Source organism: Cyclospora cayetanensis, unplaced genomic scaffold (genome assembly GCF_002999335.1).
Source record: "Cyclospora cayetanensis isolate NF1_C8 unplaced genomic scaffold, CcayRef3 CcayRef3_contig_188, whole genome shotgun sequence".
Classification (NCBI taxonomy): domain Eukaryota; phylum Apicomplexa; class Conoidasida; order Eucoccidiorida; family Eimeriidae; genus Cyclospora; species Cyclospora cayetanensis.
In genome coordinates this window covers 42,789-59,377 of record NW_020312134.1, presented here as the reverse complement: position 1 = coordinate 59,377, position 16,589 = coordinate 42,789, and the positions used below count along the sequence as shown (strand labels likewise).

General features: G+C 54.3%; 3 protein-coding genes across 3 annotated transcripts; all 3 read right to left on the bottom strand.

Moving 5' to 3' along the window:
- Positions 1–20: 20 nt before the first annotated feature.
- Positions 21–2,396, bottom strand: LOC34621846. Its single transcript, XM_022735035.2, has one exon. It carries the CDS (start codon positions 2,394–2,396, stop codon positions 21–23), a length of 2,376 nt encoding a protein of 791 aa, XP_022592295.2.
- Positions 2,397–4,951: 2,555 nt separating this feature from the next.
- On the bottom strand, positions 4,952–8,357 carry LOC34621847 (cytochrome c1-2, heme protein, mitochondrial). Its single transcript, XM_022735036.2, has 6 exons — positions 8,277–8,357; positions 7,509–7,639; positions 7,052–7,241; positions 6,386–6,578; positions 5,591–5,838; positions 4,952–5,137 (listed from the first exon to the last, which is right to left on the bottom strand). Exons 1-6 carry the CDS (start codon positions 8,355–8,357, stop codon positions 4,952–4,954), a joined length of 1,029 nt encoding a protein of 342 aa, XP_022592296.2.
- A 3,908-nt stretch (positions 8,358–12,265) lies between these two features.
- Positions 12,266–15,661, bottom strand: LOC34621848 (signal recognition particle subunit SRP68). Its single transcript, XM_026337514.1, is given in 10 exon segments — positions 12,266–12,350; positions 12,527–12,642; positions 12,773–12,888; positions 12,891–12,979; positions 12,981–13,008; positions 13,307–13,343; positions 13,667–13,727; positions 13,950–14,713; positions 14,986–15,073; positions 15,396–15,661. Coding segments are annotated over 10 exon segments (1,650 nt in total).
- Between the last annotated feature and the right edge of the window lie 928 nt (positions 15,662–16,589).

Here is a 16,589-nt window from a genome sequence, read left to right as displayed (position 1 = left end):
CGCGGGCGTGAGGCGCGCCTTTACTGTTCAGGTTGAGCTGTCCCTTTTTTCTTAGGATACGGAACTTGCATGCGGGAAAAGATGGCTTCTCTGTCTGCATCTAGGGTCCTGCCTGCTTGCAACGCGATGAGAGGCCCGTTTAGATCTGAACCATAAAATGCCACCTCTTTGCCTGCATCTCTGTGCTTTTGGCAGATGCTCTCAAGGGCAACGCAAACGGAGTGGTCTGGTGAGGCCGTTGCTGCATGCAGCACGACAACCGATCGCTTAGGCGATGTTTCCGCTTGCATGAGGCTTGAGAGGCGCCTTGCCGTGGCATATACGAGGGGCCCATTCAGGAAGTAGTACCTGATTCCTGTTGCCTCGTCCGTTTGCACGTGGACCGATGCCGCTTGCAGGGTGCGCCAAGCGAAAGAGCACAGGGATATAAAGATGCCAATGAGAAGGGCCGTTCCTAAGTCGAAAGTTGCCCCTAAGATCGTGGTGGCCAGGACGACTGCTGCTTCAGTTTTTGAAGTTCTCTGCTGCAGGCAGCGGTACTTCTTGCAGAAGGAGCGGGGGAGGAAACTCGCAATGAGGGGTGGAAACATTTTCCAGCTGACAGCACTTGCTGCAGTGTACATGATGGCGCCACTAAGGCCTCCCAAGGGAAACACATCTAAAACGTGGTAGGCCACGGACGTGAAGATGCACAAAAAGACAGCGGATAAAATAGGCCCCTCCTTGCCCTCTGCACCCATGCGGTTAGCCAGCAGAGACAACATCATCGCAGTTGCCCCCGGAAGGCAACCAAGGAAGCATGAGATGGCGTTGGCTGTTCCCAGCGCAACAATCTGACGGTCTCTCCTGAAGGTCCACCGACTCTTCTCCTGTATTTTTTCTACCGCCATCACGGTAGATATTGAGGACAGCACCATAAGGGTTGTTGCCACCTGAATGAGCGTAAAGATGCCCTTTACTGAGAGCAACTCCCGCGTTGGCGGCGCAAACGCAGGGGACAGAAAAAAAGGCGCGGGCATATTGCTACCCTGGGAAAGGGCCCCTACGTCGCCGACAGTCCGCGTTTTCATATGCAGCAAACCCCTTACAGCAACGAATTCGGTGAAAACAGTCATGCCCAATGCCACGGCGGATGCAGGCACGTATTTTCCCAGCGGCCAGGGAGCAAGCATACCCCAGAGATGCATGATCAGCCAGACCTCTAGGATCATCGCAAGCACGACAATCCACTCATAACCTGTAGACGTTAGAGGATCGTACTTGAATGCGTGCATCTGAGAACGAAAGTTGATGATCGCCACGGCATTTACGTAGCCCACTTTAGAGCCAACCGGAACCAGAGCGGCCAGCCGGCCAAATCCCAGAGCGCCAAACAGGCTCTGCAGTATTCCGCACAGCATGCCCGCGGGGAACACGAATTCACGACCCTTATAAACGCACTCATCCCCGTTGCACTCCTCGCGGACAGTGGCCACCAGAGCCGTCGTTAACGCCTCCGTAATGGTGCAAACAGTTCCAGGAGCGCCCCCCAAGAGCGCAACCGTAAGGCAGAGGATCCAGCAACTGTTGAGAGTAGATGCGAGGGGAAGCCCCGAGAGAACTGCACACGTCATTGCAGTAGGAACCATAGAAAATGGTATGAAAAATCCCGAGACCACAGCAGGCAGCAGTTCGCCGAGCCAAGGCCAGTCCCAACGAAATGGCACACAACACCAGCCCCATGCGTATAGCGACACCATATAGTCGTGAAGCGTTCTCTTGAAAGAGTGTGCATCTCGAGTCTGGGGTTTTCGCTGCATCTCCATGTAATGATTGCGCACATCCTCCTTGCTCTGGCACACCCAACGGGGGTGCAAGAGCCCCGCAATAGAGGCCTCTGCGTCGCCGAGGGTTGTGACCGCCATGCTCGAGCAGCCTGATGGCGAAGACAATACGGGGGAAAAGTCCCCTGATTTACCTTGGGGCTGGCCGCTGCTGCTGGTGTCGTCTGCTGCGGTCGGCAGGTCGGCAGAGGACACCTGAGGGGCCCCTGCAACGTTATCTTGCACTACAAGAAAAGTGCGGTCATGAAAGCTACCAGAAATGCCACCAGATGATTTGCCCAACGACCCCCGGCCGTGTGCATGGCTAACGCCGTTAGTGCAAGAAGAAGAGCTGACAATGGGCCGCGGGAGAGCAGCGTCCAACGGGGCACTACGGCCCTCCCCTACGCGATTTGCTTCTTCCTGTGAATGTGCATGAAGCGATTCCCCTGTGTCTCGCTCCATGTGCGCTGCGGCCTCAGCGTCAGCGCACCTGCTTTTCATGGGGTTGGAAATTTTGGGGGAGCTTGCGCGTTTGACTACTACCTGTTGCAGCGCGGCATGATCTTCCTGCTCAGCAGTAGGCCTCGGCATGCCCTGCTCCTGAAGACTCTGTGAGGGAGGGGGGAGCCCCCCTGACCGAGGGGAGGCCGCATTGGTCCTTTGGTGCGGGTAGTGGTTCGTGACACAGTTGCTGGGGCTATTGGCACTACGGGGCAGGGGGTCTGACATGTTACATATGTCGTGATCAGTGATTCACGTCCCTGTATCTTTGCAAAGGAGCAAGTTTCAGCGGCGAACTTCCTCCACCGGTGTGCGACCTGCTACGCCAAGCGGCGCCACAGGTAGAGGAAGGAAGGTGCGAAATAGCTGAGAGGAAGAAGCAATCATGAAGACGAGTTAATGCTACATTTGGGATGCTCAGGATTTACTTTTTCTCGAACGCCAATTGGATCCCAACTGAACGACAGGGGGCGGAACATTCAGGAGGGTGTGACTCCCTAATGAGGAGCTCAGAAATAGACCTGCAACCAAGAGAGGAGCTTCTTCTTCTTAGACGAGATTTTATTGATCTAGCATGAAGTGATTACGCTGGAGGGCAGACAGAAGACGGGCTCTGTCCGATCTCCTCTGCTGCAATGCTACCGCGACATTGTCCCATGGGGGACATGCCACGCAGAGGAAGCGCTGCTTCACTGTGCGTCAAGACATCAACTAATACGCCATTTTTCTCATTTTCAGATCTTCTTTACAACTGTATAGCGTGTAAATTTGATAGCATGTCAATAAAACCCCTTAATGCCACCTTCGCCGCGTATCCGTACTTTCCCCTGGCCTACTGTTCTTCCTGGTGAACTTCGTGATCTAAACCCACCTTTACTGGAGCCGCTTACTACTACTGAAAGGCAGAAGCTGAACCAGCCCTGACCCTGAAGAGGGCACGCCCGGAAGATCACGTATCTTTCGACGGTGTTGCATGCCAAGCTGCGCTCTGGCACCTTCTACTACAGAAAATTTGCTAGTTGAGATATAGTGGGTGTGACTGGTTGGTTTGGTTGTTCTTCCTTAGTATTTCCTGCAGGATAGGGTTAGATAGTGGGCTCGGTGCTCTGAGAATATATGCTGCTTGCCATCACTCAACTTTGCATATAGATAATAAGCTCTTGCCCGGGGTACTCAAAAAGTGTAGCAGCACACACCCCATCCGTCCTCTGTTCCGTCCTGCCAGTTCCTCGTTGGGTGAGCACAAGGAGAGGCGGCAGCCAGCCCCTCTTCGGAGACACCAAATATCTTTCTCTTGGCTTTCCTGTGGCTCCGTGGTGGCGGTCATTTGATGGAGACCGCAGCAGGATTCTCTACACTTCAACTTTTTTTACTATACTAGTAATAGTTAGTTAAGTGGTAGTAAGGAAATTTACTACTTGAAGTGTTTCGTCTTACATCTATTCGGAACATAGTGCTGCATGCCCAATACATGATTACGCAATGCGGTATATGTGTGCGCTAGGTGCGATGTGTAACTAGCAATTAATGCTCAGAATTTGCACAAGGTGCAGCTACACGTACTCTAGCTGTCATTCTCCCCCTCGTGTCGGGGAGTCTGAGGTGCGCAGGCATGGGGCGGCAAGAGTTCTCTAGGAAAATAGTGAATAAGTTTTTTGCGTTTGGAGTCAAGTATCTTCATAGGGAACTCTTGGGTATATCGTCCTACAGACCATTGGACGAGCGCTGCAGCAGCGTGGAGGAGCAGATCGGCCTGAGGCGCAGTGTGGCGTGCTCATTTCTTCATAATTTCCCGCCTGGAGCAAAGACTGTCTTGCGGTGCTAGAGAGGATGCCACAACGTGCAGCGGTGTAAGCAAAATTTTTAAAAAGTACACGCATCATTCAAGTAAAACTCTATAGAGAATTGACTAATTGATTTGTCTGTTCATACATGTTGACTAGTGGCGTGCGCTCGGTACGAGAAGATGCGTTAAGTGCGTTTGTGCTGGAATGCTGCGCATCCAACTGTGAATGCTCGGAACGCTTGTAGGTTCAGCTAGGCGCACTCTAGCTATCCCTGCACTCCCCCCCTCCCCCCCATGTCGAAGCCAAGAGGGGCGCACGAAGGGGAAGACGGAGCTCTTATTTGGTGGATAGAAAATTTTTCAAAAGTTTGCGTAGGGTCTGTAATCAGTGTTGGAGCATTATACAAAGCACCCCTGTTCGCAGCAAAAGACATAACGGGAGATGAAACTTGGGATTGCATTTTCGTCAGCTTCAAACGGAGACGCCTGGTCTAATCCCCCCGCCGCCGATTTCCCAGGCAGCCTCTGAGCCGCAGGGCAGCGCATAGCGCCCCAGGGGTTGGACGTGTTGGGTTACTGCCTGCCAGACTGGCAGGGTACTTTGTATATGGCAGGTGTGAAGGTGGATATAAGCGCTGAGGGCAAGGCCATTATTTGCACGGCCCCTTTAGCAGCCACCGAAAAAGCACCGAACCCCTCAATAAAAGAACAAAGCCGCCCCCTCTGCCTACAGGCCCCTAAAAGCAGGAGCAGTTAGATCGTCCTGAGGGGAGGCCCCAAACATACGAGAGAAGGCCCCTTTGAATAACCCCCAAACGCGAGCTTGAAGATCCCACCCTGCGGCCTGTCTTTGCTGCAGTTAGAGGTACTTAAGCTTGCCGAAATCAATACGCCTGGTAGCGTAAATCACCCAGAAGAAGCGCCACCAGACGGTCATGAGGGCACAGCCAAGGAGCGCCGCGCTGACTGCCTTGAGGCCAAACAACTTTCGTTCATCACATGTCGGCTCTGTTGCCCATGTGAGGAAGTTCACCACATCCTTAGACTGAAACGCAACGTGTAAAACGCATACACATACACACACATACAAACAAACGTAGTCACCAGGCGAAGCAGTAACCGACCAACACAGGCCACGCACGAGCAAAGAAGCGGAAACCTCTTGTGCCAAACAGATAACAGAGCATACATAAAGGCGGACGCGGGAAATATAAGCTCTTGAATAATACGTAACACGAATAAGAGCAATCAATCGGGCTGGGGACACTCTTGTGTGCGCATATGACGTTCAGACACGTTTTTGTAAAGTCCCCTGTAACTCTATTTCCTAGAAGTACATCACCCGCTACAGAGAACACTGAAGTAGACTATGGAGGGGCACACACGCAAAGAGAAGGCGCAAACAGACGGCGATCGCACAGAATCCCTTGCGTCTTGCTGCAAGGAAGCGACCGCGTGCGCTAAGCATATTTTAGAAGAAAGAGGCATGCAACCCTACCATCTGAGAGACGTTGCATGGAGTGCCATCTTCGTATTCAATCATCTCGTCCTGCAGGGGAGGGGCCATTGCAATGGCGTTGCCCGGGAACCAGACGTTCCAGTAGAGCCCTGGCCTAAGTTCAACTCCCATGGGGGGTTCATGGTAGCCGTTCAGCAAGGCCATAATGTAGTCAGGGCCGTGCATGCGAGCTCCCGAGATCAGCGACAGGTCCGGAGGGTAAGCTCCATTATTCGCGAAACGAGCGGCTGCAGAAAAGACCGGGAGAGAAACACATGCAGAAGCGAGACGGTAGCGTTCTGACCAAGAGCGACATGCATGAACAGTGAAAAACTAAGGAGTTCCACACAGCAGGCAGACAGACAAATAGACACCCACACACCGAGACAACCCAACGAAATAGGGCCGATGGCAACAGGAACAGGCACAAGATATGACGTTCATGCACACAATAGGCCAGCGATGTCGAAGAAGAAAAGGGAAACTGCTTTCAGAGGGATGATGCGTCACAGATGAAGTAGGGCCCATCATTTGCACTGGGTGAGGAAAGATATCAGTAAGAAAAGCCGTCACCACCCACACCATGCCCCGAGGACGCGGAATCAGCCCCCCTACTTTCAAGCCACCCCAAAGGCCATGAGTCATTCCATCGAGCAGGTTGCTTTGAGCCGGGAAGAAGTTGCATTTCGTACACTTATAAAGGAACAGCTTATTCAAAATGCAGCGAGGAGGGCCCCTACAGCACCATGAGTTACGCAACGCCGATATAAGGGGGCACAAGTCTAACGAACTTACTTTCTTCATTGGGATACGGCTTCGGAAAAGCATCACCTAGGACACCCGGACGAGTATACATCTCCCCGCTGTCATTCGGCCCATCTTCTACGTCGTATTCCGCTGCAATCTGCTTCACGCGTTTCTCGGGCAGCACTTCCCCCACCAGGTGGCGGAAGTGCAGCTGCTCCATGGAGTGGCACGTCGAACAGACCTAACGAAGCACAAAGAGAAATATTAAAAAGGGATGCAATACACATCGTGGCCCGCATCCACGGCCCCCTCTCCCCCGCTCCCCTTCCCAGTCGCAGTGCGGTTCAGGTATAAATTCAGCTGCCCGTTTCGGTAGGACGGGGTGACCCTCCTACACCACATGCCTTCGGAAGTCAGCAGATGGCCAGCAATACCAACTGCCGCAGCCATAACGCGGGGAGACGTACACGAGAAAAGGTTTATTCATGAGAATTTATGTTCCACCACAGAATACATACACCACATGCATCGAGGCAGCACGACGCAGTCTCTGTCTTTCCTCTTTGTTGCAGCCGTGTAGGTAGCTCTGCCACATTTGAATGTATTGGTTGTTTTATGCACAAAGGCAAGCACATTCCGGCCAATTTTACATCAAAACCATGGAAACAAGCTATCACAGCACACACTGTCCAGTCTGGCCGGCAGACTGCTTACCTTGCGATACACTTCGTAGCCGCGCCTGACTGAGGGGATATCATGGGAATGGAAGATGGACTTGAACCAAAAAGGATAGTGCGGGGGCCTCGGTGGTTCCTTCTCAAGACACCAGCAGACCGGCCGACGCTGATAGAAGCAGTCGTGCACGAACGAGGCGCCAAAGGCAACGGCCATGTAAAAGCCCAAGCTGCACACAAACATGCACTCAAAAGCGAGACAAGAAATAAAAGATCTAATCTTCTAAGGCCTGGTCATAGGGCCATAAATACGGACAAGCACCAGATAACACAGCGCAATCCTGGATGCTACAGAATTCCAAGGGCTCTGGTCATCGACGAAGGCTGCAGCCGGCTTCATGTCGGCATCCTTCTTCGCACGGAGGCTCATACAACAGTGTCAGCGTACACAGCTCTACACGGTGGCCATCACGGAAGGGGTCATAGATCCGAAATACCTCTGATAGCGATATCCTTTGCGGGCTTGTTGCTCTTCCTCCGTATACGGCTCGAACGGGCGCACCAGGCGATTCTGCTCGTTCTGAGTGGGCATGTAGAAATCAGCACCCTCCACAAGAGTTCCCCTTGCCTTTTGCCGCTTATAATCTACTGCGGGAAGTCCATTCCTGTCGTCTGGCCGAAGGGGATCTAGGATCGCTTTGTTGTAACTTTGCATGCGCTGGTTCAAGACCACGCATTGGACATACACTTGGCGCTCATACGAACTGTTCCATTGACGCACCAGACGTTCGCGCCACTGCGGCAGAAACGAGCACATACAGGCGTGCACGGACACACTATGCAACAACAGCGCATATGGACTCGATACGAATCCTCAAATGTCCCGATACGGCCCCGCATCCAAGCGGCACGCACTCGCCTCGGCGAGTAAAGACACCTCAGAGCCTGCAACCCAAACGTTATATTCAAAAGTGCACATGCTAAGCCCTGCTTTTGACTCCGCCCTTGCACAGTGTAAGAACTGGCTCGAGCAGCCAACGAGCGTTGCGCTTGCAGAAAGCAACAACCTGGGCCCCTTCTGTATCGGCACATATCCCCCAGGAAAGAAGAAAGAAGAAACAAGAGGGGTCTCTCTGTTGTGGCTCCGCAGCTGCTGGCACTCCAGCCACCACTTCTACATCGGCAGCCAGCGCCTGCCGCTGCAGGAAGGCACCGGCAGGGCAGATCAGGGGGCCCTTCAATCAAATCCTGAGAAAAAGATCTACCTGGACAGGAACCTTCATCCAAATTTTGTCCTTGTAGCCTGGGAACAGCTTATTGAGCGCGCCGCCGCCGCCGCCCCCCATCGTGTCACGCCGCTTCTGCAGTCACGCTACTAAACGCCGGAGGATTGCAAGGCCCCTTTCCAGTTCCCAGTGTTTGAAAGAGAATGAAATCCTAAAAAAGGACCGGCCGACACACAACTTCAAGCCAGGCCAGCTGCACATACAACGGGAGCCGCTCGGCTCCCCATAGCCCTGCTCTGTGCCCTCGGGGCTGCTGCTGCGGCTCTGCGGCTGCGGAAGTCTTCTTGTTCTCCATATCCCAGGGTGTATTCATGCACCCAAATAGCTATCCCCATTTCTAGCCCCCTATAGCTTTGAGGAGATTTGGTCCTCCTGAGGTGTGCATACCCGCGAACAAGGCAGCTGCAGCACGACTCATGCACACTCAAGCAGGCTGTCAGAATCACCCAAATCCTCCAGATTTAGAGGCACCCCACTAAACTGTAGCTTCCCAAAGGAATAGTCGAACCGTATGGGAAACATGAGCTTATAGGGCCCCGCGCCCGGCTACCACAGGGCCTGGAAGAACCCTGTGTTCGTACTTGTATCCACAGGTGCAGCTATACCACAGGGTAGGTGTATAGGGTTCTATTCCGCCTTTATACAAAAAGCTTCAGGAGCGATGCAAGGGATAGAAGCTGGACAATTAGAACTGTTGAGCAGGAGAGATCCCAAAGAGCGTCGTTGTAACGCTCCATGTGTGGTGTCCGCAAGGCGAGCCATAATTTTAGACTCAATGCAAACTTAATATAAGCGCATTATATGTTTCTTACGCCTTACCCTGCCCGGGTCCGTGAGAAGTCTCAACATGAGAGCACCAGGACAGTGAGGGAGCAACCGGCTGAGCAGTATTTTAAGGCACTTCCTACTAAAGTCACTATCTCCAACAAAGAATTAGCACACAGTTTACTCACTGGTTTGCCTGTTCCTGTATATTGTTGCATAGCTGCGTTAGCTCGATACACGAAGGTGCAATATGTGCAAAAGCGCTGGATGCAACGTGCAACTGGTAATGAGTGCGCAGACTGCTTCAAGTGCGCAGTGACGTGCACACTAGTTGCCCCTCTCCCCTGACTTCGAAACCCTTGAGAATAAATGTCGGAGAAAGAGAGCGGTCTTGTGAAACACAAAATAACCTTATTATGTCCACAGTGTCTCTGGGTTAAGTCTATCCGTGCCGGGGACTTGGGGCGTCACCGCAGCGGGGCAAGCAGCCCTTAGGGCTGTTCATTGCATTTGATACATTGAACTAGGTATTGGGAAAGAATATGAGCAGTATTAAACTAGCTATTCCCTGCAACAAACAGAAGATAGGAACCTGAGCGAAATAGTTAGGAGTGAATGCAGTGTGCGTGTGCTTTCTACGCTGCCATGTGCAACTCGGAGCTAATGCTGAGGGTGGTTAGAGGGTGCGGCAAAGCGCATCATAGTTGCTCCTCTCCCCTCATGACCGCAAATCCACAAAATGAGGACAGGAAGGTAGGAGAGAGGGCTTCGGAACTATTCCGCGCGGTCTGAATTCCGCCCTCGCGAGCCGTAGCTGCTCGCCTTGAAGAGAGTTGTGGTTCTCCTCCCTTTAGTGGCTTCTGTGTTGTCAGACGGGGTCGAAAATCCGACAGCAGCACATGAGCCTCTTATTCGGTATTGAAGTGTGCGGGCTGCGTTATCATCGGCTTGCGCTATAGCAGGGGGCCACATTTTGTGTCGCCAAACTGGTGTGTTTTGGTGCCCTACTCTCCCCCCACAGTGAGGGCCCGTGGACCTTAGCGGGATCGTTTTTCTGGAGGTATTAGCGTTACGGCGGACAACCTCGTGGGAGTCACCCTCTGCTTCTTGTCCCCACGGTTCCTCTTGAGAGACTGTTATTTCGCGTGTAGCGACCTTATAAGGAGGGTGTACAGTTCCCTCACCTACATCTGCGTCTATACGGGTTGTAGAGGCTGGGCATGCAAGCGAACAGTCACGTGCAGTCTGCAGAGCTGGCTTATCAATAGGAAGGCTATTTAGGGTGCCGAGGCTTGAAGCCGGCGCGAGGTCACAGTCGAGCAGACCGTGAAGCCGACCAAAAGGCAAATGGTGGGCAGCGAGGGAAGGACATGATAAGAGCAGAGAGATGGAGGTGGGCAGAGGCCGGTAAATGTTGCAGGACACTGAGAGCTTCTTAGAAGTCTTCTTCCTGTGCCAATATTTACAGTGATTGCCCTATCGATTTTGTATGGCCTACCCTGTATTCGGCTGCGAAAGGTCTTTCTATGCCTGCCTCTCCCCAGGAAGGGTGTTCCCATAGTACCCAACTATTCGAGCAAGAAAGCAGCCCCATGGCCACACCAGCGAACAGCAGCATCTTTAGAGAACGCTTCGTGAGAGCTGCAGGTGCTCCATACAGGAAACAGCAGCTCTGCAAAAGTTTCAGAGGTGGAGGGCGCACACCCCAGCAAGGGACGCGGGGGTGGCTTCAGAAAGCTATACACCTACATAGAGGGAGGGAATCTTCTCTTCCAGCGGAAAAGAAAGCTGTTTTGACTAAGGGAAAAGGGAGAAAGAACAGTTTGCGTTTTCGGGGGAATGTGGGGAGGGGGATTAGCGGCCCCAGAAGGACTTAAGAAGTCCACCAAACCGACCTCCACTAGCGGCGGCTGTCTTGCTGGAGAGGTCAGGGGGTTCAAGGGATGTAATGGCCTGCAGCGTCCCATCAGTACAGCCGCAAGCAAGAGAGTATGCGGATAAGAGTCGCACACAAGTTTCCCTTTTTCAATTGTTGCCGCAGTGGAGGGGCGCGCGTCTTGTGAGGGCTCCTCCATGAGGAGGTGGCCTACGTTCGACAGGGTGGCACTCACCAAGTCGAAGAGATGCGGCTTGCAGGCAACCGGCTCGGGAGGAGGCAGCAGCAAACGTCCCACAGTTGACTGCAGCTGTAATCACAGATCACAAGAGAACCCGAAAGGCGCAGCCAGATATATGCATCCCTAGCTCCTCCCCACCTACAGCAGCAGCACGCGTTGCAGTCAGAAGCGCGGAAAGTTGAGGGCCAGAAACAACAGCAGCGGTACCTGCTTTTGTACGGGAGTCAAGTCGGCACTGTCTGTGTCTTCTCGCGTTGCCACGGCAGCGGAGGCCGGCCTGTGGATGTTCTGTGTTTCTGTCGCAGCAGCAGCACAGCGCACTTGAGCTGGAGGGCGCCTCTGTCACTGGCCACAGCCTGCTGCTGCCCTTGCCGCCTTCCCGCGGCAGCAACACAAAACCCTTCTTTCGTCCTCCAGCTAACAGAAACCCGAGTGCGCGGCAGGGTGCTTCAGGAGACAGTGTGCTCTATCCTAAGGCTCAAGCCTCGCTTTACGTCCTGGCGAAGGCCAGAAGTGAGAAGTGCTGGGGCACTCACTGCAGAGGAGGGCGCAGAGGTAGCGGCACATGCGTTGTCCTACTGCAACTGCAGTCACTTTCTGCGCGCAAAGCAGCGGACACGACAGCAACGCCACAACAATAGCTGTCTCTGGCCAAAGTCTTCGGTATCATGAGGGAACTGCCAGCCGACAACGTCCCATGACAGCAGCACCACTAAAAACCGTGTCAATAGCAGCCGCAGTAGCAGCAGGCCAGGACGCGCATTCACCTGAATTGCAGCGAGTAACAAGTCAATTCGCTCATGGGGGTCGTCGCGGAGCTGCACAAGCGCATTCAAAGAGCAGCAGCACGGAACACCATAATGCACGCAGTCACGCACGGCAGGAAGCGATGTGTCTGCGAGAGCAGCAACAGTCCCATTCACAAACACTCTCACTGCAAGAGGACGCAATGCACAGAGTCTCACGGTTACCCTGCGTGTCAACACAGAAGAGGACCGCAACAGTTGTAGCAGCAGCCGCCGATGGCCCCTCTGCTCACCTCGGGCTGCAGCCTGAGCAGCACCTGACGTGTAGAGACGGCGCGCGCTAAAACTGAGATGCAGCACCACAGGCGCATCTAAGAGGGCCCTGTACAGCGACAGTGCTCCTGGGAGAAGCCGTGTGTGGATGCCTTTAGCAGTGGTGGTGAAAGGGTTTTTTTTACCAAAGGCATCTGACAGAACCCCCTCGCAAGCGATTGCGGTGGCCAGGCAGGTAGCCCTGCACGTAACAACACACAGCAGATCTACGTCCATAGCTTTAATACGCACACATTTCTCCTGCCTTGACACAGACGAGATCTCCAGCAGTCCTCCCAACAACAGTAACACGTACTTGCCGTCCTTCGCTATCTGAATCCACCGTTGCAACTGCGGACGGCGCTCATCGGGGAGGGCCTCCTCCCCCTGCATCTGCTCAAGGCCCTGCGAAAACGGCAAGAAACTGGTTGCCGAAGAAACACAGTAGAGAACACGAGAGAGCCACAGCCACCAGGAGCGCCGCAGCAGCCGCACACAGGTGCAACAACAGGGGGGCAAATATGCAGCTGCCGACCTGAAGTAACAGATTTGCAAAGCGAAAGCCTTCGTGCGCTCTCGACAGCTCCCGAGACTCCCGCAGATCTGCTGCAGCAGCAGCAACAGTAGCGGACATAGCAGGCTGCAGCATGCAACAAGACTGCGACCAGCAACCCGGAGAGCGCTACCCCATCCGGCTGCTGCAAATGCCCCAGCAACTGCAACAGAAATTGCAATCAAAGGAAGCAGTACCGACCATCTGCAGCAGAGAGGCTCAGGAGACACCGCAGCAGCATCAGGGCGTCCCGTTCTACTTCCAAGCAGCGGCTCATATCCATGCATAGACCTGCAGCAGTACCACCCATTACCGCGCGCAATGGGAAGGGAAACACGCTTGAGCAGCAAACGCCAACCTGTGAAGCCGAATGGGGAACGTGGTGTGCGTATGTGACTTCCGCTAGGTTGCAGCAAAAACTGCTCCGCCTCCTCTGGCTGCTGCTGCTGCATCGCTACCTTTGCGGCAGTACCTTTCTCTAGTGCAGAGGCAGAGGCCTAAGGAAAAACCGCTTACCCTGGGCGTGCAGCCATGACGACTCCTCAGGATCTGCCTGCAGGGAGAACGACAGCAGCCGTAGCCGCGAAGACAGTAACAATAGAAGCAACAGGAATAGCAACAGTAGTAGCAACAGCAGAAGCAGCAATAGGAGCAGCAGCAAAAGTAGCAATACTGGCAGCACTAACGATAGCATCAATATCGATAGCAGGAGCAGCAATAGTAGCAGCAGGAATAGTAGCAATAACAACAGCAGCAACAGCAATAGCAATAGCAATAGCATCAGTAACAGTAGCAGTAGTGTTAGTAGCAATAACAACAGCAGCAATAGCAATAGTAGTAGCAAGGGCAGCAGCACCCTAACAAGAGCATTATTACCATCATTTCCTTGTGAACCAGCTCCACACAGTCTCTAAATCGGGCGGAAGCCTCTCCATACCTGCATAAGGCGACAACAGGAGCAGTTTGAAATATGCAAGGGCCGCAAAACGCATTCTTGTAGCAGCAGCATCCGGTGCGCAGTTTAAAACTGTGCAAAGTGTGCGAACGCTGCGGCTGGCTGCAGGGAGGTGTGGGAGTCCTTTTGCAGGCCTTATCTCCCAGACACTCTGCAAGGGGGTGGAGAGCAGTAGGGAAAGAAAAAGACAGGCGCCAAGCGTACTGCTCTGCCCAAATCTGAGCATCAGCCTCTGTGAGAGTGGGAGCCATGGTTTTCATGTCGGTTGCAGCAGCGGCGGCAAGCGTGCGGAGCGTTTCTAGGGGGAGCAGTTGCAGCTCCTTCCAGTTCGCAAGTGCTGCGCTCATTGCTGCCCTCGGTTTCTCCTTCTTGGGATCTACTGGCGTGCCTCTCCACGTGGCAATACACCCGGTGCTGCTCTTTGCCGCTGCTGCAGCAGCGGCAGCGGCAGCGGCCTTCCTTCGAGCGTCGGCTGTGGAAGGGGCCTCCTGCTGCTGCGGCTGCGCAGCAGCAGCGGCACCTCGGATATCGCCAGAATGGAATACGCAGAGACGCAACAGGGGGTCCAACGCCTCGATCTTGGTCTTGTAGAGTCTCTCAAGCTCCGGCTGCGTGCTGCTTAGCCGTTTCAGCTGGATGTACACCTGCTGCAGCTGCTGCAGCACTGTTGCCGCAGCTGCCCACTGCTCCTTCTCCTGCTGCAACGCAGCTTCCATGGCGTACCGATACGCCAGCGCATCCAAACAGGTCCGGCCGTCGCACAGGGGGCCTTCATCATCAACGTCTACGCGGGGGGGCCCCTGCCCCTCCCCGGGGGCCTCGGGCCCCGTACCCGAGGGCCCCGGGCGCTGAGGGCCCCCAGAGGAGGCCCGCCCTCCCAGGGGCCCCCTACAAAGGGCCTCCAGCTGACGGGCATACAAAAGGGCCTTTGCAAACCGGCGGATCGAGTGCGCACGGAGCTTGGCACTCTGCAGCAAGAAAACAAAAAACGGCGCGCATCCCCAAGCTACCTGCAGCCCCTAAACACTCCCATGCCGCCGCCGCTGTACCGGCAGCTAGCTCGAGAGAGCAGCGCAAGAAAACAGCATCTCCAGCGGATGGTATGCGCAACCCCCAGCACACCAATTCTCAGGAGAGCCATCACACCCGCAGCAACACAACAAAGGCGACCCCTAGCAGCGCGGAGTACTACACATTGCCTTCTTTATCACCCCCAACACGACAATCTACAACAACACACAGGTGTAGCGGCGCTAGCATTGTCGCTCTTGAGCTGCATGCCATAGGCCCATGCCCGTTCAGCTTGAAGCAGCACCAACAACAGGTACCTGCAGAGTGAGGAAGCAGCAAAAGCAACACCAAGAGCAGCACATACACACACACATACATACACACCAGCGCTGTAGATACAACAGAAGCGCATGCATGACGCTGCTGCAGCTTCGCCAGAGGGGAGAGGCGAGCAGCCACTCAAACCTCCACGGGGAACGCGCGCAGCTGCTGCCTCATAGACAATAACATATCGAGAGCGGCGAAGCAGCGACGGCAGAAAAAAGGACATGCGTATCAGCCTAAGCAGCATGCATGCGTGGGAGCAGCAGCAACAGCAGGAGCAGGAGCAGCAGGAGCAGGAGCAGCTCAGATGCTTACCGTTCGTCGGTAATAATATCCGGTAGCGGCTTGGGCACGTATCGGTGTCTGCCATGTTTCGCATCCAAGTGTCGCCGTAAGCGGCCTAAGCGACGGGTGAGGTAACTCCGATATCTCGTATAATCCCTGTGTCTCAGGCCGTTCAGATCTCCCAGAACATGGGCTGTATACGTAATATCGAGAGACAGCGGACCTGCTGGGGTGGCTTCAGGTGGCGGCATGCAGCTTCCGCCTGCTGAAGGAGAGTCTTCTGCATCAATCCCCATGATTACACCTGCTGATGCTGCGGGTTTGTGATGCTGCTGTTGCGAATGTGGTCGCTCGCGCTGCTGCTGCTCAAGCTTTCAGGCGCATGCAACGGGCTGAAAAAGCGAGGCCTTTTTGATTGCTCCAGTGATTCCGCGGCAGCGGGTGTCTCCTCGGGCTGCCGCCGTATTTGCTGTTTTTGTAGGGTTGCTGCTGCTGTCTGTTTGTATACACACACAGGAGGCTCTCTGTCTTGTCTTACGGTCTGTTTAAAGCTTTGCATGTATTTAGCGCAGGCTCAGGTGTTGAAGCGGCCGGTCTATGCGCCCTCTGATTAGGGTCTGCATGCATGCACAGCAGCCGCAGCAGCTGCTGCCGCTGCTGCAGCAGCCTTTTGCTCCGGTAAAAAGAGTTGCTTGTTGCCAGCATATTTAGGCACAGGAAATTGTGAGTGGAGGTGATACACACGTTGCGCCATAGCTGCAAGCTTCCCGAAACACATAGGCCGCAGTAGACCTCGATTTCCCCTATCACCCCGCCTCCTACTCCACCGCCTCTCCACCTGCTCCTGCCACCGCTCTAGAGCCGCACATCTAGGGGATTCCTGGAGTCTCCTGTGGGTAATTCACAAACAAGGCAGCAGCGGCCCCCTTGAATAACAGGAGCTGCATCGTGGAAAAGATTGCTTTCGCTCGGGTGTCTCGTACAGTCGCACCCCTTCGCCTGTGCCTCCATTGAGGACTTCGTCCGTAACTGTTTACGGTAAGCTTCCTAGGCCCTGTTGTGCTCACAGACCCGCGTGTTGAGCCTGCCGCTCTGTTGCCGCTGCTGCCGTCTGGCTCGTACTGCTGCACGTGCAAGAATCCAGGCAAGCGGCAGCAACTAGGGTGCTGAAAGTGGGAATGCGTAGAGTGGCTCAGGTGCTTTCTCAGTTTTTTCCGCTATGAA